The sequence below is a fragment of the Passer domesticus genome, chromosome 1, assembly GCF_036417665.1.
Source record: "Passer domesticus isolate bPasDom1 chromosome 1, bPasDom1.hap1, whole genome shotgun sequence".
Classification (NCBI taxonomy): Eukaryota; Metazoa; Chordata; class Aves; order Passeriformes; family Passeridae; genus Passer; species Passer domesticus.
The window spans coordinates 39429322-39454100 of record NC_087474.1 but is presented as its reverse complement, the minus strand read 5'-3'; the positions used below and the strand labels follow the sequence as shown (position 1 = coordinate 39454100).

At 39.0% G+C, this 24779-nt stretch overlaps 1 protein-coding gene across 8 annotated transcripts in view; it reads right to left on the bottom strand.

Moving 5' to 3' along the window:
• Positions 1-24779, bottom strand: part of RBMS3 (RNA binding motif single stranded interacting protein 3) — a 704594-nt gene that overhangs the window by 581378 nt on the left and 98437 nt on the right. For 6 of the 8 annotated variants that reach the window (XM_064415155.1, XM_064415140.1, XM_064415145.1 and 3 more), the window contains one exon: positions 16018-16086. In XM_064415155.1, coding sequence (XP_064271225.1) covers positions 16018-16086 — 69 coding nt within the window. Of the gene's footprint in view, positions 1-16017; positions 16087-18786; positions 19298-24779 lie in introns of those variants that run through there. The other 2 variants (XM_064415166.1, XM_064415178.1) reach the window with 2 other exon arrangements.

Below are 24779 nucleotides of genomic sequence, written 5' to 3'. Positions count from 1 at the left end.
ACACAAATACAATATGCCAGGGTGATGGATTACTGTCCCACTGCAGCAGAAGCTGGAAAAGCTGACCTGCCCTACATGTGAAAAATATTCTCTATAACCAAGAGTAGTGCTCACCTTTAGATCACAATAATACACATTTAAGTAAAAATAGAACAGCTGGAACTATTCAGAGTAAATGTCCAAGTGGGTCCTGTACTCATCCAGTCCTGAGATGAGGAACTGCTCCAGGAAAAGGAACAAAACAAGATTCTAGCATGGAGTTGTAGTGCTCCAGAGTGAGCAATCCTGTCTTCTGAGCCCTACTACAATATGCTTCGTTACGCTGAACACACCTCAGACTTCTCTTCCTGAGGGGTTAGTGAGCTTTTGTCCATTTGTTTCAGGCACCTTCAGTGAAGGACTTAAGTCAGACTTTTAATGCTGGAATCCAAGCATGTTGCAGGATCCATGCCACTTTTACGTAAGACTTTGCCAATTCTTTGCTAGAGTTCAGGCAGATCTCCTTCCTCATGGCACTTCCAGAAGTGATTTTAATCAGCACCCTTGCTGGTTGCAAGTTCAACATATATATTATATATCAGTAAATGTATATATTTATATAATATATAAAAATAAGACCCAAGCATCTCTTTAGGAAACTGGTATCATATTCCACAACTCTGAGTGACAAGGTATGAGCCAGAGTTGAAAGTTTGGTGCTTTCAGTTTAGTTTACTTGCAGCTCTTCAACAAGCCCTTTCAATAGTTTTGTCATATTCAGGGACCAAAATGGAGTAGTTCTTGAGAAAGATCATATCAAGGGCAATATGAGAGAAAGATTTAAATACTCAAAAGTGATTCTGCAGATGCTTCTATAATTCTGTAATGGGGCAAAGTACACAAGGAGATAAAAAATATTACAGGCTATATCCCTAAATGAAAGCTTTCTTACTGAAAACAAAAAATAATCACTGCAACCTTAAACATGAAGAATTCTGAAACTATTCTAGAACAAGAATACCACTTAATTGTGACATGAAAACACTCTAGTTCATGGACACTTCCCATATCAGTCAAAACACATGGCCTTTTATGTTTTTTTTTTCTCATATTTGTTAAAGCAGCTATATCAACAGTTTTACAACCACTGTTATAGGGAGGATTTCATATTAATATTTGTGCTGCAAAGACTGGTACAACCACTATTGCTTAGTAACTATAAAACTTCTCATATACTACATTTGGGAAATAACATCCTAGAAGAAACAAGATTAAGGAGAGGTTAGAAAACTGGACTTTAAAAAAGTTTAAGAAGTTTCTATTTCACAATGCAATTTAGTTAGTTAAATAACAGACTGAAATGAAAGCATACCAGACTACTGCCCTGAGAGATAAAAGACTTAGGTCTGATGACTAGAACTGAAAACAAGTAGCCAAAGGGCACAGAAATCAGAACTTAATCCTATTCTCACTTAGTTTTCCTTAGTTACTTTTAAAAATAAGTATAAACACAACATTCCTAGAGAAAAATCAACACACAGAAAGTTATGTGAACATACAGATGCCAGTAGCTCAGATAATCCTTCACAACCTGAAGTTTGTCAATAGCTAGTCATTCAATAAGTGCATTGTGCTATTGCCCCAGAGAACACAAGTGATGGTAGCCCAGGTGTAATATATTTATTTTACTAAACTCTGTATTGACTGTAGAATTCATGCTTCCCCTTACAGAAGCGCAACCTCATGAACACCTCCTGCAATGTCCTCCTCTAGACAATTCATTCTTTTAATTTTTCCTATCAGATACCTGTAGTATACACCACTCAGTAAGACAGAGAAACTCCTCCTTCAGAAGTTCACAGTGTGGTGTGGAGAGATGTTCTAAATTCTTTGAGGGAGATATTTCATTGTAGTTTTATTTTCCAAAGGAATCCAAACAGAGCTTGCTGGCCTACTGCATAGTGTCCTACTACAAGGACTACAATTCTACAATTTTCTCCTTCTATGGTCTATTTTCAGTTCAATACAGCTAGATTTCCACTGAGACCATAACATCATCTGTTTATATATTCTGTCAAGTGTTCCCAAGACCTACTTCAATTGTTTTTCTAAGTGTAGGGCCTCTGCTGTAGGTCCTCAAATAAAATGCGTGCAATATTGATCAAAGTCCTGCTTGCACTCCATGCAAGATTCAATATATTCCTATTAGATGGGTACAAGGAGAGCTTGATCTTTAGCTAGCTCTGTACTACAGGACACAATAGAGCTCAGTTGTTCTAAGTGGCTTAGTATTTTGTCTAGTCTTTGGAGGTCCATCTAAAAGTCAGGGGGAGGATTAACAACATTTTTCCCCCTGCTCCTTATAGTCCAGCCACGGTTATGAAGGCACACAGCATGATTTTGCTTACCACTTCCACTGCCCATAAATGTAAACCATGGAAAGAAAGTTTGTGTGCATTAAATCTAAGACTCATTAGCATGAGTCTGCCAGCTTATCATCTCCCACCACAAGTTTTTGATGTTTATATTTGCAATCCTGAACAGTACTCTAGTTTTCCCTCCTGAATTTTGCAACAATCCAGTTGACATTCTCATTTTAACCTGTGCATGAAGAGGGATTCAAATCAATCTCATCCATTGAGGCACTGTCATTCATTCTTGGGAGTTCAGATGCTCTCCCCATTTGAGCACCATTCACACTTAAAGAAAAAGAAACCAACAAAACATCTCATTTTGCCAGAGTCATGTTTTCCTTATATTGTCAGTCACAAATTTGGATTTCTGTAGGATTTCTGCTTGGGCTACTTCAGCCTTTTAATACCTTCTAAGTCACTTTTAGTTTTGAGGTTTTAATTCGAGTTTCTACATCTATACGAATTTTGCCCTGATAATTAATTGTCTTAAACATCCACTACAGCTGAAGCAAGAAATACAGTGGTTTTATGACAATATGTAAATCACATTTATACATAACTGGTCCTTTGCCTACATTATCCCTATTTCAGTTCCCTTCTTAGAAAACCTGGATATTTCATTAGAATGGAATTAAGGTCCTGGCCTCCCACATCAGTGGACTTTGAAGTATTACTGTAAGTTACTTGTAGGCCCTTGGTATTTTTAACAATGCCATCCCCCAAAACGTGTGAAACACTGGTGTTTTTTAAAATAATCTCAGACAAAGCTGAAAGCCCACTTCACAGGCAGGGTAATGGTCACTCTACAGAAGGCTCTCAGACAGCGGCAGAACCACAGAGCAATAAAGATATTCATCATGGACCTTGAAAACAGAATTTTTAGATAGGGTACCGAGCTATGGATAAGATTGAGTAATGCGAGCTTTGGTGACTTTGGGGAAGTTAACTAGGTTCTGCTAGGAAGACATAATGAAATTCTCAAAGAATTTCCTTCTAAGTCTAAAAGCTGATCATCAGAATGAAACAGGATCACTAAACATGCTGGGAGAACCAGTGCCCTGAACATTACATTGATTTAAGTCACCAATATAAAAGTCTCATTTTCTTTCTAGCACCATATTCTTGCTTTTCAGATAATGGCCACCAATGCTTATCATTAACAACTAACTGAGTCACTGTTAATACAGAACAGGGGGGAAAAAAGGCTTTCATTTCTTGATTACAGTTTGATTTCAAATATCAACACAGCTTGATGGAACAAAAATGGAGCACTCACACAATTAAGATCTTAACTCAGTAGGCAACTAATCTGTGCCTTGAAACATGACTAACAAGCATCTTGATATAAGTGAATTTTATCAGTGTTCAATGACTATTTAAGCTTATGTAGAGCCATGTAGTAGACAGCAGAGCTCACAATCTGTTGAAACAAAACTTAAATACTGAGATCTGTAGTTAACAAAAGTTTCTTAGCCAAGCCCAGCTCCAAGATCAGACAGAGACCCTTTCTAGGGTCCACACTCAGAAAACCTGGGACAAACAGACTGACCTTGAAGACAGAGAATATCTGATTCTCTCACTTTGAGTTAAAATGAATTGCATCCTTTGAGGAACTGGTCCATATGTTAAAGAGGTATTTTCCATCCCCAGCTTTTATGATTCATACATAGATTGCAATTTCATTGCTACAGGGTAAATACATCTTAAATTAGACTATATAAAGGAGCTCTAAAGTTGCCATGACAGTTGCAGCAAAACGCCTTGTCGTTTCTCATTACAAAGCATAACCTATCTTTATAACCAAATTAGCTTTTTCAGCTATTCCTCCAAATGTAGCCTGCAGATTTATTTGTGTTGATCCACCAATTGTTTCTTTCAGATTTGCATGGCTAATTATCAAACAGAATGATCATCACTTAGATTATTAAAACAATCCATCAGCCAGCTTTGTTCTCCTTCATGTAAAAGACAGCAAGGGCTCTTAAAGAAATGTTTGTCTGGACCTGGTTTAGAAAGGCAGAGAAACAGTTCTATGCCACCAGCCCTGACTTGACCATCTTCCCTGGACACATCCCCAGCCCTGGATCAGCCCCTGCATACAGCTCAATGCCAGATGTTACTCCTCCAAATGTTAACCCTCCTTCCTCAGCTAATGTTTGCTCTGGAAAACCATCAATCCCTTTGTTAGTGCAGCTGATGGTGGACCCAGCCATGTCTCTTTACTGCATTTCCTTTCCAGGTGTAAGGCTTCAGGAGCATGAAAGATAAGAGGCACAAGGAGGAAAGTCCATCTGTTACTTTTAAATACTAGAACAAGGGGGCAAAAGGCCCCTAAAAATAAATTAAACTCTTCTGCTCCCACCTATCTTGTAATCTTTAAAAACATTGGAACACTGAAGAAATGGGGGGGTACAGTAGTATGCATGTAGGCTGCAATTATCATACTAATTATCGTTTGCATCAAATTGATTGCATTAACGAGAAAGCAGAATTTAAATTTTTAAAAAAATCCCTGTGAACTGTTCATTCCAAGAACAATTAAATTTAAAGTAAGAAGAAACATGACGAATTGCTGACAAGTGTTAAAACATCATCTGTTGGCATCTTCTCTTTCTTTTAAGATGTCACAGCAAAGTCAAAACGAAGACATCTACCACAGAAGATATCAAATGACACATTTAATAGAACATGAGGCAAGATGTTTGCGTGTAACATGCTTTGTCAATCTTTGCTATTAGTCAACACATCAGGGATACTACAGATAACATAATGAAAAGACCCTATTGTAAGATTATGTGCAGCTTCAAACAACATTATCTGAAGTTTATATGACAAGATCTGAACCTTGGGAAGAGTCAAGAATAATGTTGCTAGACACAGCAAGGAGACAGTTTCTTTAAAAGACTCAGAGATTTAAAGAGTTCTGAATTCAATCAATCCACTATAGAATTTTGTTAGAATTCAGCTGTGTAGCTGTGTGAACAACAAAACTAATTAAGTCTGATAGTGAATGTGCACACATCTTGCAGCTGATTGACTTTAACTGAATTATTCCTTGAGCTCTGGGGTAAGCTCATCCCTAACCAGAAAATCTGCACAGAAGCAAAAGTTTAGCCCCATTCTTGAAAAAACACAGACACCAACAACTGAGTGTTTTGCCCCATTTTAGAAAATCCATAACATGGCCAATGTAAGAGAAGTAATTGTGGACATCAAGATTGGAGGCAGACTGGGCTGTAGTGATCCCACATTGCTGGAGTTTGCAGTCCCAAGAGATATGGGTCAGGTAAAAACTAAAGTTAGGCCCCTGAACTTCAGGAAGGCAAACTTCCAGCTCTTAAAAAAGATAATCGATAGGAATTCCTGGAACACTGCCCTCAGGACAAAGGAGTAAAACAGAGCTAGTAGACCTCTAAGGAAGTCTTCCATATAGTCCTAGAGCTAGCAATCATCATGAGTAAGATATTGGTCAAGGAAGGCAAGAGACCCACATAGCTGTGTAGGGAACTGCTGGTCAAACTAAAGGGTAGGAAGCAAATGCACAGAGGACACAAGGACAGGTAATCTGGGAGGAATACAGAGATGACATTCAGTTGTATAAGGATGGGGTGAGGAAGGCCAAGGTGAAGCTGGAACTGAACCTGTTAAGGGATGCAAAGGATAACAAGGGCTTCTACAGGGGTGTTAAACAGAAAAGGAATGGCAAAAAAGGTGTATTCTCCCCAATGAACGATACTGGAAAACTGGCAATAAGAGATGAAGAGAAGCCTGAACTACTAAACAACTTTTTTTGCTTCTGTCTTCAATCCTACACCTCTCAGGTGGATGGAGAGTACATTGGGAACCACATTCTCTACTGCAAGTAAAGAACAGGTTTACAACCATCTGAGGAACCTTAATGTAAATAAGCCTATGGGGCCCAATGAAATGCACCCCAGAGTCCTGAGGGAATTGGCTGATTGTAAAACCACTCTCCATGATATTTGAAAAGTCATGGCAGTCAGGCGACGTCCCAGGTGACTGAAAAGGAAACATTTTTATCCATCTATAAAAAGGATAGAAAGGAGGATCCTGGGACCCATACAAGCCTCACCTCTGTGCCTGGCAAGATCATGGAACAGATCCTCCTAGAAGCTATGCTTAGACACAGGGAGGACAAAGAGGTGACTGAGGACAGTCAGCACAGCTTCACCAAAGGCAAGTCCTTCCAGACTAACCTAGTGGCATTCCATGATGGAGTAACTACATCAGCAGATAAAGGAAGGGCTACAGCTGTCATCTATGGTCCCCCATAACACTGGTCTCTCAGAATTGGACAGAGGCAGATTTAATGGCTGAACTGATAAGTGGATAAGGAATTGCTTGGACTCTTGCATGCAGAAGGTAGTGGTCAATGGCCCAGAATCCTAAAGGACGTCAGTGACAAGTGGCATCCTATGGAAGTCCCTACTGAGACCAGTGTTATTTCATGTCTCCATTATTGACATAGACAAAGGGTGCACCCTGAACAAATTTGCAGATGACACATCTGAAAGAGGGGATGTCATCCAGAGGGACCTGGACAAGCTCAAGAAACGGGTCCATGGGAATCTCACACAGTTTAATAAAACCAGGATGCTGCACATGGGTCACTATCAACACAGACTGGGAATGAACAGATTGCCAGCAGCCTGGCTCAGAAGGACTTGGGGATGCTGGTGGATGAGGGGCTGGACATTATCTGGCAATGTGCACTCGCAGCTAACGTGCAGTTGATCCAATCCAACCCTGGGATGCATACAAAGCAGCATGGCCAGCGAGAAGATTCTGTCCCTCTTATCCCATCTGGTGAAACCCCACCTGGAACACTGCATCCAGCTGTGGGTTCCCCAGCACAGAAAGGGCAGCAACCTGTTGGAGCAGGTTTACAGGAGGACTGCTACCATGATTAGAGAGATGGAGCACCTCTCCTGTGAGGAAAGACTGAGAAAAATGGGATTCACCAGCCTGGAGAAGAGGAGGTTTTGGGGTGACCAAATTGTGATCTTCCAGTATCTGAACAGAGGCTACAAAAAGATTAGACTTTTTGCAAGGGCAGGTACCGAGAGAACAAGGGGAAACAGGTTTAAAGAGTTTAGATTAAATGGATTTAAAGAGTTTAGATTAGCTTTCAGCAGAAATTCTTAATTGTGAGGGTGGTGGGACACTGGAAGAGGTTGGCCAAGGAAGTTGTGGAAGCCCCATCCCTGGAAGTGTTGAAGGCCAAGTTGGATGGGGCACTGACCCACCTGGTCCATTGAAAGGTGCTCCTGACCATAGCAGGGATTTGGAACTAGATGAGCTTTAAGATTCCTTCCGACCTAGACCATTCTATGATTCTCCCCCATGAACTGCCCAATGGCTACTGAAGGGTGACCTCATGTTTTCCTTTGGTATGGCATTACCAACATCTCTCCTCTTACAATTCCCATAAAAACCTCATATCTCTGAAAGGTTCAACAAACTTGTATCCTTCCTTTTTCTCACCAAATTTAGTCAGAGGGAGCAGTCAGCATTCACAGATAAAATACCAATAAGCTTAACTTGCTAAGCCAAACAGGCAAAAAAGACTTATGGGAGGAACATTCCTGGGATTTCTCAAATTGAGTCTGCAGTTTTGAAGTGAGGCTTCCAAATGAGGTTGGGTATCTTCCAGTGATGACACACTATGTGACACAGGGAGAATTTTGTCTTTATGATTAAAAAATTTGTACAATGATATAGTTTGCAGTCTTTATAAATCTTATTAAATTCTTCTTCTAGATGAAAATAGTTTTGAGAGGCAACAGAAGTGCAGCTGACAAATAGCTTTTGGAAATGTTTTACATCTACAGAAGTCATTACAAATGCTGCTAATTTTTTCCCTCATGCCCAGCACACACATTTCTCTAGACAAACCTGAGCACACTGAGCAGACACTTAGCACAATACATACATTTGGTGTTTGTCATCAAAAGTAATTACACAACAATTGAAGGGACTAAAAAGTTTGCTGGCCTTGTAGATAAAAAAACTCCAAACAAACAACAAAAAAACAAAAACAAAAAAAAAAGCAAAAAAACCAGCTGTTTAGAAACACAATTTTGAAAAGAGTTTTTCTCCCCTGCATGCTGATTTTTAAGATTAGCCAAGCTATAGACAGAATCTTCTGAGCTCTTACACAAAAGTGCAACATGATACCCAATGGTATCTGACAGAGTAATGATAACTTTCCCTTCCTGAGAAAGGAAACCTGCTATTTCTTCCTCACACCTGTAGAAGAGAAATACACTATACTGAGTCTTGGATGAGTCCTCCTATCTTTTCATAGCCATTACACCTAAAGTTTAACATTTATACACTATAATTGGGAGAAATTTAACATAATTGGTTTACCAGGACTTCAGTATTGAGCACTAATGCCCAAACCACATGCTTGGCGAGGAATATATATCTATCCAACCCACAGAGTAGACTAAAGGTACCAGACGCACAGATTGCAGAATAGAGCCCACATTTTGTCATTTACAGTGACTATAAAACATAAGCCTATCTTTTAAATACAAGTTTGGGGTTCTTTCTGAAGATACCATCAGTCTTCATCTTGCTGTGTTAGTAGTTGTTTCAGACACAAAGTGTTTCTCCATAAGTAGTTAAGTGAAAGCATGGAGTTGGATTTTATGAACACCATTGCTTCCCTCCAGAGCTCAGGCTCTTACCCTACTGGAGCTTACAAAACAGCTTTATGTTCAAGTCAGTCAGCTGCCTGGTGATTATGCCCAGACAATAGGTAGCATACTTGGAAGAGCAACCTTTGAAGAACAGAGCACACATGTACATTTACTCATATTCTACCAATGACAATTAAGGGGGGGAAAAAAAAATCAGTTTCCTTTTTTAGTTCCCCTCATATTTCATTTACAAAAGCCTTAACTTTTCAAAGCTAAGTTTATGTTGCACTTTGGTTGGCAACAGACACAATTGCTCCCGAGTCTCATTTGGCTGAGTTATCTTCACACAATAAAAATAGCTTACACATCCTGGTGTACTGATGCATTTAGCTGAGCAGCCAGCCCAGTGTGCCCTGCTCTCCTGTTACTTGCAAAGCAGTCACCGAGATTAACTCTGCCTTTGCCCATGACCTTGGTGAAGTAGGGGCTGCCAGTGCAGATTCCTGTGGCTTTATGAAATATAAGCCATGTTCAATCTTCCCTTACGCTCTCCTATAAAAAGCATCATGCCAGAAGCAGCAGCTCACAGATTTCACTGAGGAATCACCAAACTTTGGAAAGCAGAACCTTTGACATCAGGTTTCCAGTTGAACCTAACAAGCTGCAGCAGAAAAGATGGACAAGTGTATGGGAGGTAAGACACACAAGAAAAAAAATCAGAACAGCTAATATTTTGTCTGCTACTAATACAGACTGACCTAACACACAGGTCAGTCTTTATCAATAGTTGACAAAATCCCACAAGGCTCTCATGTGCATAATATGGCTTATATAGTGGATGGAATAAGAGTAGCAGACCTAGAGTGCTGACCATAGATATTCACATTTTCCAAACCTTCAGTGAACTTAGGGCAACACATGATGCATAAAAGAATAATTATGCTTCTAAGCGTTTAACTACTTAAATTTGCTCTTGCAAGGCACTGTCTCCACCTCAAATTCAAATTTAATGAGTGATCTAAGGTAAACCTAATAGAGGCTTGTTGAAATTCAGTGAGTACCTTTGCCATGTCAAAAAAATCAGTTTCTATCATTGCATGCTTGATTTTTCCATGTGCTTATCCAAATGTAACTAAGATTCAAACGCAAGGCTGCAAAACTATGATGACCTATGGTAAAGAGGAATGCCTAGTTCTGAAAAGATATTATGGAAAGGAGGTATTTAGGGATTATTCATTCAATTTATTGCAAAACTGGCAAATTTCCCTTATTAAGTTTAATTAAGCCCATTGAATTTTGCTACTTTTTGGGTAAACACCAAGTGCCAGGAGGAAGGAACATATTTCTGTGGCTTGGTTTGTCTGGTTTGCCTTTGGAAAGTTGCCAAATCTCATTTGACCCTTAAAAATAAGGTTTAACCTTAGTAGCTGGACTAAGTCACTGTCATTTACATGAGCACACTGCAGCTCAAACCTAGGTCAAGAGTGAAGGAATTCTGTTGCCACTTGACAGCTGTTCAGTGGCTTCTGGGAAAATTGTTGGTGTTCTCAGTAAGTTTTCTAGCAGACAGGTACATAACCTAAAGTTTATTGCCACAGTGTGCAGTGCTCAGCAGAAAAGCAAAGAGCTGAGTCATCAGGGAGACAGTGACTTTCTCAATACTGGCTTTTTCCAAGTCAGACTTGAGGCACTGAAGGAAAACAAATAAGACTCAAAGAAGTTGAGTACATTACTATTTATTACTCTTTGTTTAGTATTTAGAACTAGCTATCTTCCACCAGTGTAAAAGAAAACTCACTTCACAGGAATGGATCTTCTGAGCCATTGCTCCAATTATCCTGGTGTTCAGGCAGCCTGCCAGAACCCACCAAGGAAACTCGCTGTTACCCATCTTCCTGCTCCAAGTAGTCATGAATTCCACTTGGAAGTGTCTGAGGCTGCAACAATCCAAACTGCTACCAGAAGCTATACCTAGTTAGGTTTCCTAAAACTAAATAAATTCTCTACTCTCATGCTGCACAATTAATCACAAGGTTCATTTTGACCTTGTGTGCTGTGAAAAAGCCTACTGAACAGACACCTGTCTAATTATCTTCTTACCAACACATTACTGCTCCAACATATACACAGGAAGAATACAAGGGCAAAAACAAGGCAAAGGGAAAGCAGGGACACACACAACAGGGACAAAGAAAGAGAGAAATCATGTATACTGAAACTTCTGACCTGAAATTCAAAGAGCCACAGTATAGCTGGAATATCACCTTTCCTAGCTTCTGCCTTCCTGACTGGTATACTGGTATTTCCATCATCCCCATCACAAAGAAGCTGTATTATAAACTATCATATGGAAAGATAAAATATTTCAGCTGTTTGAAATATAGATACTACACCAAATGTTTCTCAACATCCATTGTCTGTCCAGATCCCTCTGAGAGACTGCTGATCACTTTGTGCTAAAACACTTAGTACTTATCCCTGTGTTAAAAAAGCAGAGTACTGAAGAAAAAAACCAACATTTTGGCCTTAAGGCACCGATGCCAAGTTCAGCAATGGACAAAGCTCTGACTACCAGCAATAAAGCAAGGAGCTGGTTTTGCCTCTACTAGAAAGTCAGAGCAATAATTCTGTAACAAAGCAGCAGTGGAGCCAGACAGAGGAACATTATGGAATCACAGCTGAGAGCCCTCCTGTCCTGTGGCCCATTGGACATAGTTTCACTTTCTGCATTTTTTACTTCATTAGCTCATAAACTAATGCCTTGCTAATAGATATGAGGAGGAGAAAGATGCTGAAATATTCTATATTATTTTTAATGGCATTTAATACACGCCAATTACTCTGCAGGCTCATTTAGCACCTAATATTGAAGAGGCATTCGAATATTTCTAGAAAGTAATATAATCTAGGCATTTCTAAAGATAGTCTTGCTAACAACCTTTGTGCAAGAGACCTGGAATATTGCCACTAAGATGCCAGCCAACAGTGGAGACCAAATGGATTGTCAGATTTCACCAGCTCCCTAGTGTGCTCATGAGCAAGAAAAATCAGCCTATTACTATCTTCTACTTGCATACAAGGTGGATTTATTTGTGAGATCTGACTAGGTGCTACTGACTTTTTGCTTCTCATTAACAGTTAGGACATGGAAAATTAGGAAGATCGTTGTCCCATTACTCTCTCTTTTAGGACACTTTGTCTATGGATTTTTTCAATGCCTTGACCTTAAGCTGGCATCTGAAATATATGGTTTCTTCTCTTTTTTTCTAAGGAAAAGGAGGGTTTTTCTCTTAATTTTTTTTTTCATTTTTACTAGCACACGGTTCTCAAGTCATTACCAGTAATGAGTGAATTGTTAATGTTAAAACTGCTTTCAGAGACAACCACACTGCAAAGCTGAGTGCCTTGTGTTCCAGCCTGCCTGTGTACCTTTGATTCCTGATATCAGAGAGACTCTCCCACACAAGGATTTGCCATCACTACAAGAAGCTCTGCCTTGGATGTCATCCCACTCAGCAAGAGCAGCATCACGTTAGAAATAGCTACACCATCATCCCTGATAAAGTGCCACTTCCTCATTCATTTTCATCAGTTTTAAGAGCCACTTGCACTTCAGGCAGCAGCCTTCAGAGTACCACAGAAGAACTAAGTTCAGAGCTTCTCACAAAATTCCTGCAGACTTCTTCACACATCAAGCAATGCCAGTAGCCAAGAACATAGTATAGGCAATTTTGGTTCATTAGCATATGTATCTCCTCCTTGATTCCATCCCTCAAGCCAGTTTAGTACATCTGAAGGCAGTAAGATCCCACAGCTCCATGGACGCCAGTTCAGAAGCTGAGATTTTGTTTGGCTTTCCTGCCCACCACTCAAACTCCTTAATTCAATTGATAAATTCCTTGAATCCAAAAAACCCCAACCTTTTAGACTAAAGGCTTCTAATTCTGACATTGAGAAAGAGGAATGCTTGAAGAAACCTAGCTTGAACCAGGTACTAATGCCTCTTTCCCAGGGCAGTCAGAAGGAACCTCTAAATCAAGTCTCAAAGATGCCTCCCCTGCAACAAGACATTTTCTCAGGCTCAAGGTGCAGTGGGAAAAAAAAAGAAACCCAAACAACACCATTCTCTGAATAGCTTCATATAAAAAAAAGCCCTGAGCATACAAATTCCATGTGTCCATGAGAGCGATAAGCTGATAAAAACTTATGAAAAACCTTCCCCAGATAGCATATTTGAGATAGATAAACATGCTTCAGTTTATCCAATACAAAATACAAGCATGTCTGGGTAGCACAAAGCAAAACAAGTCAGGGAAAAATGTGTTATTTTCTGTGACTCATTGACCTCACCCTTTCAAATCTCTCACCTAATGGACCTTCCAACTTCACACAGATAGAGGAAATGAAAAAAGAAAAACTTAGGGGAAAGAAGGAAGAAATCAGTTTAACTTTTAACATTTCTTAGATGCATCAAAGGTCTCAGCTATGTAGTTCTATTAGGTTTGTGTGTGGATTCTTGTAAGATGCATGTGGAAAAGCCTTCACTGGGTTCACTGCATGAGACTAAAGAAAATGCAGACTATGAATTTTGAACTTTAATCTTTTTCTTTCCTGGAAAGCTATCTTAAAAAAAATATTCAAGAAAAAAGTTTAAATAAACTATATATAGATGCTGGCAACTTGCAAGGCTGAATACAAATCTCTTATCCAATACAAATATTTTGCCACTCAGCTCATGAGAGCGCACAGCAGTATTCCAGTCTCCCAAACGGAACCTCAGCAAGCCTATACATCCTCACAGTTGGTACTGGCATTTATAATATCCATGAGGCAAGTTTATAAGCTTATTAAACCCAAAACACAGAAGAGAAAAGCTGACAATAAACAAGGAAGAAAAAGAAAATATTAGAGTGGAAATGACAAAGGAAAACGAGAGTCAAACATAAGGGGTAAAATATATGTGGAGGGAAATTATTATGGGCATGCTTTAATACATTAGAACAATTTTTTTTTTCCTGCAGATGTTGGATAGTCTAGACATACTTTCAAGCAACATTCCTGGTAGTTAATCCCTCAACTCTGCTAGTGGTTTGACAGGGTTGTAACACTACAAACAATCTTTATTATGCGCTTATGCTTCCCTCCCTTTTCAAAAAGGAAATCAAGTGTGTAGAGCATAAGGTGCATTTCATATGATTTGTTAGGATGATCTCCTCATGACTTAGGAATTCATCTCCTATTAACAGACAACTGCAGACACACACAGGAAGAGAGGAACAGTGATCATATATATTAGTTCTGAACTTTTTCTTGCTCGCTGTCTAATGCGCTCGGATGGAGCAAGCAATAACCACAATTTTTCTATGCATTCTTCACTTTAACCCTCATCAGTAAAAATTCAGTGTTGAAAAAGTGAAAGACAGAACACTTGGAAAACTTTGCAAGCAAAAGAACCATTTTTTACATGAAAAGAAGGCATAATACTCACAATACTTTGTGAAAACAGGACTATTAACTCTGGGAGGATAGTGAAAAAGGTAGCTAACAGCCCATGACGCGCTTAGCCACATTTTTTCCCATCCTAATCTGAATACAACTTAAGTTTATGGTTTCTTTTGCTTTAGTTTTTGAGGCCAAATCACAACTTAATGGAAGTTTCCTCTCTTAATTTACAAACGTCCTTCAAAAATAAAATCCAGCATGTCAGATCAAGGGTTTGTTCACCATGATAATTTAAATTTTTCATAAAGTCAAGGGGGAGTGGTGGTTTTGGGTTTTTTTTTGGTCACTGGGGTTTTGGTGCTTTGTTTTTGTGGGTTTTTTTAACATGTATGTAGAAAGAGGTACAAAAAAAACAAAAGCAGAGGTTGGAAAAAAGGAAAGCCAATGCAAGCATTACTAAAAAGACATAATAAAAGTTTTTAAAGACAAAGTTGCTTTAGTTGAAATACATTGTGCTTTAATAACAAAAGCAAGCCATATCCTTGTGTATAGTCAAAAGAGTCTTTCAATTTTGATACAGTAACAGAAACCCTGAATACATTCAAATTCTTATAATGAATCAACTATAATATTGTTTCCTGGCTATCACTTAAGAGTTTCTGGCTTCAGTTTCAATTAACCAGGTTTTCCTGGAAGTTTTGACCATTGCAACCACTTCACAAAGAAACCCTGGGGCAGTGGTGGGGATGGTGAGGGAGGGGAAGGCTAGCACAGGAGAACAGACTTCATGTGTTGCCAAAGGGCATCAAACACCCACACTTGTAGCTTAAGTGACAAGATGCAAAGGATAGGGGGATCCAGCCATGTAGCCATGACATTTTACAAAAAATCCTTTGCTAGGATTTTTCTCCTATTCTAGGAGAAAAGAAGTGCAAACAATTAACTATGTGATGGCTGTGGAATGTGGTCTGGACATTGTTTACCAACAGGTGCATCTTAGATTGGTGCAGGTTGGTTGTTTCTAATTAATGGCCAATCACAGTCAGCTGGATCAGACTCCCTGGGAGTCAGGAGCCTTCGTTATCATTCCATTCCTGTTCTTTGTAGCCTTCTGATGAATCCCTGTCACTCTATTCTTTTTAGTATAGTTTTAAATACAGCATTATAATATAACATAATATATATCATAATATAATAAATCAGCCTTCGGAAACATGGAGTCAAGATTCGCATCTTCTCACACGGGGCACCAACCATACAGCCACAATAACCATCCCTGACAAACCAGAGAGGCACCACTGCATTAGAGGAGGCACAGCTGTACAAGCTTCTCCAGGAGCAGCAACTGCATCCAAGAGTTTGCCACAGGATATCCTGCAACAACCTCAGAGAGCAGTGTGACCCAGCTGGGCTAGTGCAGGTAGGTAACACTCTCGGATCCCCTCAAAAATTCATTTTAAAAGGAAGCATGTGTCAACCTGAGATTCATATCCTTTTTGACAAGGGCATATTACCTGATGGGGCTGTGAACTGGACCATCTGCTGTAGGAAGGAGCACCAGAAGTCTTGTTGGCTGTAGGTCTCTGCAAAATAAAAGAGAGAACACATCAAATACTCACCCACACGTCTGTCATACGCACAGGCAACCTCACCAATCTCAACCATGTAAATACCTACAGTAAAAAAATAAAAACAAAACCCTAAACAAGAGCCCCCAGAAGCCACAAATATGAGACAGCTGCACTAAAATCACATACGTGGAAGCCTTGATGAATTTGCAACCAATGTTCTGTTCAGCCTCGAATCTCAGGACCTCAATATTCACTTCAATTTGTACTTTGTCCCCTAGACTGCATATTTAAATGCTAAACCCCAACCTAAACTGAGGCTACAAAACACCCATCGGGCAGACAATTTACTCAGATTAAGCAAATATGATGTAAAGGAAGAGCAACTGACATCACCTCTCTGGACTTGTGTAAAGCCTCTGACACTGTCCCACACCAGACCCTTGTCTCTAAACTGGAGAGACACAGATTTGACAGACAGATCAACCAGCAGATAAAGAACTGGCAACAAGGCCACGCTCAGTTGTGGTCAATGGCTCAGTGTTCAAGTGGAGAATACAGTGTGACACAGTGTTTCTCATGGGTTGGAAGGATTGAAGGGAGGGTGTCAAAACAAAATACTCTTTCAGAACTACTGCACCTTACCTAAGTTTCATTTTTGAATATTTTTGGAATACGTAGTGGATTATTTATATATCAACTTTCTTTTTAAGAAAAACAGCCTTTATGATTTATCGCTACATTTCTTTCACCCATTTCTCTATTTTTTCTCCAAAGCCCTAAAAAAAGACCATACTTTCACATCCATATCATGCATGTCACATACAGACTTTACAATCAAACTGCCTTTGATATTGCAGAAGAATCAATTACAGCATCTAATAAAACTCCATCAATTATTTTATTGCACTGTATCTCTGGTTTCAAAATTATTTTATATCATCAACTTCAACACCATCTACACCCAATTTAGGCTAGAGTCTGGTGTAATAGAAGAGCTTCAAATTCACTCCTTATTTATGTGAATTTTGTGCTTTAAAAAAAAAACAAATCCAAAAAAACACCACCACCCCAACATAACAAACCCACTGCATACCACCACCAATAATCAAGTTTCTTGCAAGCATATCACTACTATACTGTGTAAGCTCATGTATTACAAAATCTTCATGACAACAAGGATACTTATATCAGGAAGACCAGGTGGGTTTAAGTTTCTTTTGCATGAGATCTGAATTCAAACAGGCTTTCCAGACATAAGATACTAATTTATCAGTACATTATGTCACCAGCAGGATGCTAATAAGGGGGACAGATTCATATTTGAACCATATGGACATAAGTTACTAAAAAAAATGCAATTGTGACATCCATGTGAGATTTATGCCACAATGTAGTACGGTCTTTGTAAGTATGAAAATAAATAGCTTACAGCTTTTAACACCCAAGGATATAGTACATTTCTATGCCAATTATAACCACCAGGGCTTATATATCATTACATATTCTAAAGCTGGCATGTCATTCTAACTAATGAGAAACAGCCACTGCTGGAATTGTATTTGTGTGTTAGTCTATCAAAAAGCAGTTATTTTACAAATTTAATTATTAGCATTACTGTATAGTGTATTTATCTTCTCCTGGACACCCTTAAAAGGATAGGCATTTTTAATATACAGATACACCATGTAACAGAATAACACATTTTTGATAGAAATTTCAGAAAAGACAAAGTGCACACAATGCTGGTCTCAGCTTAGTTTTTCACAATCTCCATCTGCTTCAGAAGAATGACCAGCCAATCTCTAAAGAACAAGTTGAATAATGAGCTAGCTAGAGTTTTTTTCTAGAAGCACCTGGAAACCATTTTCCAGCAAGATGCCTTTCCACAAGCACCACACACCTTTCTTAATTAATATATATGTAATGTATGTCTGCCTTTAGTATCATCCAATAAAGCTGCATCTTCCTCCTGTCTAAACTCATAAATACCAGTCTTGGGTTTCATTACTCACTCCAATACCTTTGGGTAGGTACATTTCCTACACAGCAATCACTCTTTTGAACTTTTCTGTCTCAGTTTCAAGGACATCCGAAAGATAAATATCCCACAGAGAAACAGTACTGCAATATTACAGAGAAACAGGCAAATCCTTTCCAGGACAAACACCCAGCAAACAAATACTTCCCAAGACAAGGGCAGAATATGATTTTTTTTTAAACTTTGCAAAAAAGAAAATACTAGCGCTTCAGAAGTACTTATTAGATTACTTCCATCTTCCAATATGCTTAAGATGGGACTTTAAAAAACTACAAATAGCAGTATAAAAGATTTTTATTTTCCCTACCCTTCCAGACTTTTCTTTTTTCCTTCTCCATTCACAGACCAAGAAGCAGGCTCACTTGCATGTTCCAAGGTAACCACACTACCGGGTTGCAGAGCAAAGGCTTACACTGCTCACACACAGAAGCTTCTGTATTAGAGTATTCAGAGTAGATTCTGAAATATCTAGAAAATACTTTCATCCAAGCTTCCGTCCTGGTTCTAAAGGGCATCAGGAAAAAAACCTGAAGGCCAGGCCACAAGCTCTGCTCATCTCAATGGTTAAAATACTTAAAGTAATTAACTTAAAAAGCTATGCACAAGCAAACTCCAAATGCACACACCTCCACCTCCATTTGGCTGCAACCAGTAGAAATTAGACACCCACCTACCTGTAAGAACACGTCTCTTGATACCTGACAGCATAGATCATAAGCCAGACCATATTCTCTGCTGGATGAGTAGCTTTTGCATACAACTTGCACCTAAAGCACCTTCAGGTGTTGTATTTTCACAAGCTATTTTACCAGGGAGAACACAGGCTGCATTCAGCCCTTTAAACCATATCCCTTTCTTCAGTTAAAATCACCTCCCACATCCTTTTGAGAAAGAAGGAGCACAAACACAGGGTATTTAAGAATGCTCCCTCTGGCACAATTAGCACTTTAGCACAAGCCCTGGACATAAAATTCCTCCCTGGTCTTGCAGGGCTCCCTAACAGCATCACTGAAACAACCTAAACCAAACAGCTATCAACACTTCCAGAGCCTCTAGCAAGTCCCACTCTTAGCTAACTTAATTTAACTTCTATTCTGCTTCCCCAACTCATTTCTGCTCCCTAAGCTGCCTCTCAGCCATATGCAGATACAAAAGCTCCTCCCCAACTATTAAAAACTAATTAAGACTGACTGCCCTAATTACCTGCTGTCCAAGCTGTTCCTTATGTCCTGGCCCCTTCCCTCATTCCCTCCACCTGTGAACAGAGGTCAAACTCACTGAGCTGCAGATGACCACCTGTTGTTTTAAAAGACCACAAAGTTTCACTGAAAATTTTAGAAAGGTTTAAACTCACAGCAGATTGTACTTCCAAAGGCAGTCAGACTGGAAACTGGATGTGTGAGCTTTGTAACTGAGGTGGAAGTTGTGGAAAAAATGGAGGGGGAAGCTGGTGGTCTGCACACAGCTGCCCAGGCAGCAGTCAGTGTGAGAGGAGAAAATCTGATGTAAATTCAGGTGCAATGCTTCAAGCACATAACCAAACCTGAGCCTGAATGTGAGGAATGCTGATGAAACATCAGACTGCCTCCAAATCCTAGTAAGACCAAGAAAAAAAAAGTACTTCTCATAGCAGTAAAGTGGCACAGATAAAAAAAGAGCAAATGATGCAGTATATGTGCAAAGATGCTTTTTTTTATATGCAGCTCACAGGAAAACTGTTTTCTCAGAAGATTCCTACTACTGAACACTGTAAATAACATAGCAAGAAGCCAGGAAAAAAAAAAAACTTTTAGAAGAATACATGGAAATCAATACAATGAATATGGCTCAACAGGAGTGTTCAGGGAAATACATGTTACTATTTCATTCTTGGGATAAGGCTACCAGTGACTGCATGCAATACAAGCCAAGAACATATACAGTCCCTAAATAATTCCTCAGTCCATCAAGGAGAGCTCCAAGATAAGGCCACACTTCAAATTTATGAAAAAAACCGCAGAGCCCAGAATTACAAGTGTCATTGCTCTGACAATGTTTCTAAAAGCAAAAAAAGGAGTATATATTCTGATAACAAAGGCAACATTTATAACTTGTTCTACACCCAAATAAACTTATCAAGTCTTGTGATGAGCATGGCAATTCATCCCATTAGTCTGGGAGAGTATCCTGAGATGGGATGATTTACTGTCTGGAAGTACCTGTCTCTTTCCATCCACTCAGTGGAGAGAAAGGCAAAGCAGGCAGTTTAATTGAGATATCTAACTGGGGATGGCTAATGTTAGGTGAAATTAAATCTACCCACAGTCCCTGCTCTCCTTGCTACCAAGGGACCTAAGCAATTTGTCCTCTTCTGTGTTTCAAAGGGTTATTATGGTAGCAAATTTGTTATGCAGTCGGGGTACTTGTGAACTGCCTTGTGAACTCTCACAAACTGTGTTAATCTTCAAAATGCAGCTCATTGGTAAAGACATGAAATACTGTCTTGACTTGCAGGACTTAGAATTTTTTGGCTAGGCAAGAAGGGGAGAAAATAATTTTCTTTATAAACAGAGAAAGTAAAATATCAATTTATATCAATATAAATTGAACATATGCTAAACATTTAGTCCTATCTTCAAAGCAAATCTACTTAGACTTACACCTGTAGAACTCTGAGAATACAATTATAGTTACATGAAACACCTGATATCCCACTAATTCCTGGGCTCTTTGGCTTTCTGGCCTAAAACCTTAATGGCATTCAGCTGGTCTCTAGTTCATCAGGTTCACAAAAGATGCTGCTTCTTTAAAGAATATGGAGTCCAGTTGTTTATGTATAGGAGGATATGAAATTGAGGATATATTATGCATTGTCCAATATCTAGAATTCTTTTTTTTCCCTAGTATTGGCTATGGAATTTTCCTGACTTTCTCTTAAATGAAAAAAAAAAAAAAAATCATTTCCCCAACAAAGTAACAGAGACAGCTGACAACTCTGTAAGATGTTAAGGCATTGAAGCTCTTTCTCTGAAGTTTGCTTGCTTTTTTTTTTTTTTTTTTTTTTTGTGGAGTTTATGTTATGTTATGTTAAAAAGAAACAATATTCAGGGGATGCTTCTTGTGAGACACAGGCCTTTGGGTTAACTTTTTTGTTTTTTTCACAGCAGGAATTTATGAAGAAAACACGAGTGAAAAATAAAGTTTTAACTTCTCATACTATAAAGGGCTGTAATATCCTTTATGACTGTCCAGGAACGAATAATGAGCAAAGTCCTTTTGACATTAATCACAGCAGATGGAGCAGTGGGAGCTGGTTTTTGAAGTATTGAGTTTTATGTCTTTTTACTTATTGAGCTTATCCCATAATAATGCAGCACAGAAAACGACAAGTTATTAATTTCTATGTGCAAGGTAAGTAGAAATGGTGACAATTTATCTGATACTATCTGATCAAAAATGGTGCTTAGAGGAATTACAGAGTCTGAAATTTGAAGCAGTAATATCTCATGAAACAACACAGACTTCATGCCTACATATCAATCCATACCTGCCTCTGGTCTGGCTCCAGACACCCTTAAGCCATGCTGATTCTCTGTGTGAGGTAAGACCTCACACACTTGATAATACTAAATCCTTTACAGCCTCTTCCCCACAAACATCATCTCAAGGGATCAGAGAAGCCAGCTCAGTGGAAAGGGTATGTCTGTGCTTCCAATCTGGTATCACACCTGGCTCCATGGGGAGACAAACCCCAGTAAAGCCTGCTCATTACAAATGTGCTGCTCACCCGTGAAGCCATTTTCACTTCTGTGCAATAAATACAATTCCTTGCTCCCTTCGAAACCTCATGCCATTTTTCAATAATACCAATACTATGCTGGAAATTCATAGCCAGTGCTCTGGACATAAGACTAAACAAATTCCAAGTACTTTAAATATCCATGGCTTCTTCAAAACCCTACGAGTTAAAAATCCTCCAGAACTTTCTGGAAAATTGCCTGCTTCCTAGTGATGCTAGCTCTACAAAATTGCAGAGTGATGGATTTTATTTAATTTTTTTTTTTTTTTGTTAGAAAAAAGGAGGATGGAAAAGGTTATATAATCAGATTAATAACAGGAATATAATTTCATTACAGCCGCGCAGTACAGCAGTTTTTACCCCTCAACAGCGAGCCTTGCTGATCAAGGGGTTAGGACACGATGTGAAACGCAGCACGGTGATGTTGACAGCAGTGGAAGGGTGGTAGGTGACGTGACAATATGGTCTTCTCCTCCATGCAAAGGGTGTATGATGCATCCTTCAGCTTGCTTGGCAGCTGAGAGAACAGCATATGTCAGAGTGACATCATTGTTTTGCAGTGATGAGGTGACGCAGGGGAATCACCAAGTATGTTGCTCCATAAAAGTGTAAAGTCAGGAAAACATTAAGAAATCAGCCGATCTGGATAGAATGGCAGGATATAAAATGTAACAGAGTTGCAAGAGGTAAAGTTTGTAAGTAATGAGATACATTTAAAAGTCGTGTATGAAAAAAGTGCGTAGTGGGAAAACAATCTTTCCTTAACGCTGTTACACAATGTCATTAGGGATTACTTCCTCTAGCTTACAGAAATCAATGTTATGACAGGAAGAGACAGAGCAGGAGAGATATTGACTGAGCTGTCAACCATAGGAGTACATCTCTCTGAACCTGTGGGTTTGGGCTTTGATGAAGCAAATGCATTCAATAGATGCTTTTATAAGAACTCAGGCACTGACTCCAAATACTCGCATTTCATATCCACTGTCTGGTCACGACCATCAACATAGCGACTCATAATTTTTGAGGTGAAATTGCCAAAAGTAGTATATGTCTATCACTCACTCCCATCCATGGATTCTTGACACCTAACAATTTGACAAGGGCTCTGAACCATGGTGCAGGGGCTATCATGACACTGTGATTCCCTCTCTTTTTCCTCTTTGTCCACTCCTGCTAACTTATTTAATAAAGACATTAAAGAAGGAAAAGAGGAAACCTTCTAGACAAAGCCAGAGATAAAAATATCATGTCTTCATAAACTGTCTTTACACTCACCAACCAGGAGGTCTGTGCTAAAAAAAATCCAGACCTTCCCTATATGGCTTCCCATATGCTATTGGATTGTTAAAAGTAATAATTAATGTATTTTAAGTTTCAAAGTATTTCAATGGTAATGAAGTCTAAAGGCCTTTTATATCTCACAAATCAAATAAGAACTGATATTAGAAATTGTGTATTAGAAATCCATCTCAAACCACATCTACCTTAGCAGAACTGACTGGTCAAGCTCAAGCCAACAATACTGTAACCACTAATTCCTTCTCCTTTCCAGTTTGTATCGATCAAACGTAGCACAGCATCCTTGAAATCACAAACAAGCTGAAACAACTGTTACTGTTGGTGAGAAGCAATAACATATTTCTTAGGAATTTTATATGGTGAAAGAAATTATCTGTGAAGATGCTATAGACACCATGATTTGCTGTGCAGTCAGCACTTTTTTCCAAAGCCAGAGAGTTTGAAGATAAGCTGCAAAGAGATTGAGGAACAACCTTCAAGTCTTCCAGATGGAGTTGACATAAAGTTGGCATTCTTACCCCATAAAATGTACCAATAAGAAATTGTAAGAAAGTCACAGTACATAGAAACACGCAATTAGATAAAGAGGAGAAATCAGATGAAAAACAAAAAAAGAAAAATATGGAGACATTCAATTGTTTGAGGTCAAGAACTCCCCCAAACACTACAGAGAAGGTAGGGGAGCACAACACAGCCATATGAGAGAAAATATAGTCATAAAGTGGCTTTCTAAAGCAGCTGCTTTTGTGGAACTAAGTGTAGTATTATGTTAAGCAATGTTCTATTATCAGCAATCAATAACTTAAACAAGGAGCCAGGGAATGCCACAGTCCTGGATATCACCAGGATACCCACTCCTGCTGAAAGAATGTGTTATCAGAAGAACTTGGAACATTTGACATCTTTTATTCATTTAAACTCTCACCATTTTCCTGAGTAAATGAAATGCTGGGGCACAAGGAGATGTAGGGGAAGTGGTCACAGCAGCACCAGCCTGACAGAGTTAAGAAGTGTTTGGACAATCTCTCAGGCACATGGTGGGACTCTTGGGAATGGTTCTGTGCAGAGCCAGGATTTGGACTTGATGATCCTGATGGATCCCTTCCAAGTCAGGATATTCTATGGTTCTATGATTCTATGACACAGTCTTGGCTATGGCAGAGAGCAAAATGGGATCAGTTTTGTGGGACCAAAAGACAAAGCTTTCTTCAGAAGCTTGCACAGGCCTGCAAAAATGGAATTAACAGGTCTGTGTTGATTTGAGATAAAGGAATAACACCAAGAACGTAAAATAAATTGATTGTAATGAGAGCTGTTCTCTTTGAGCAGCTAATCTGAGGAAGATTATCTGTTCCATTTTAATAGCAGACGAGAAATATGAAAAGTGACCCAGAATCTTTGAGCAATATTGGATCTGAGGTATTAAAATATAACAAAGTGACCACACTGAAAACTGGTACTGAGTAGGAAACCATCAGACATGCACTATAGAGTATCAAAAAACATTAGAAGAACAAATGCAAATATAAAGACAATGGATGCCCTTCTAAATGCATGGGGGGACCTTTCCTTTTTTATTAATGTTCA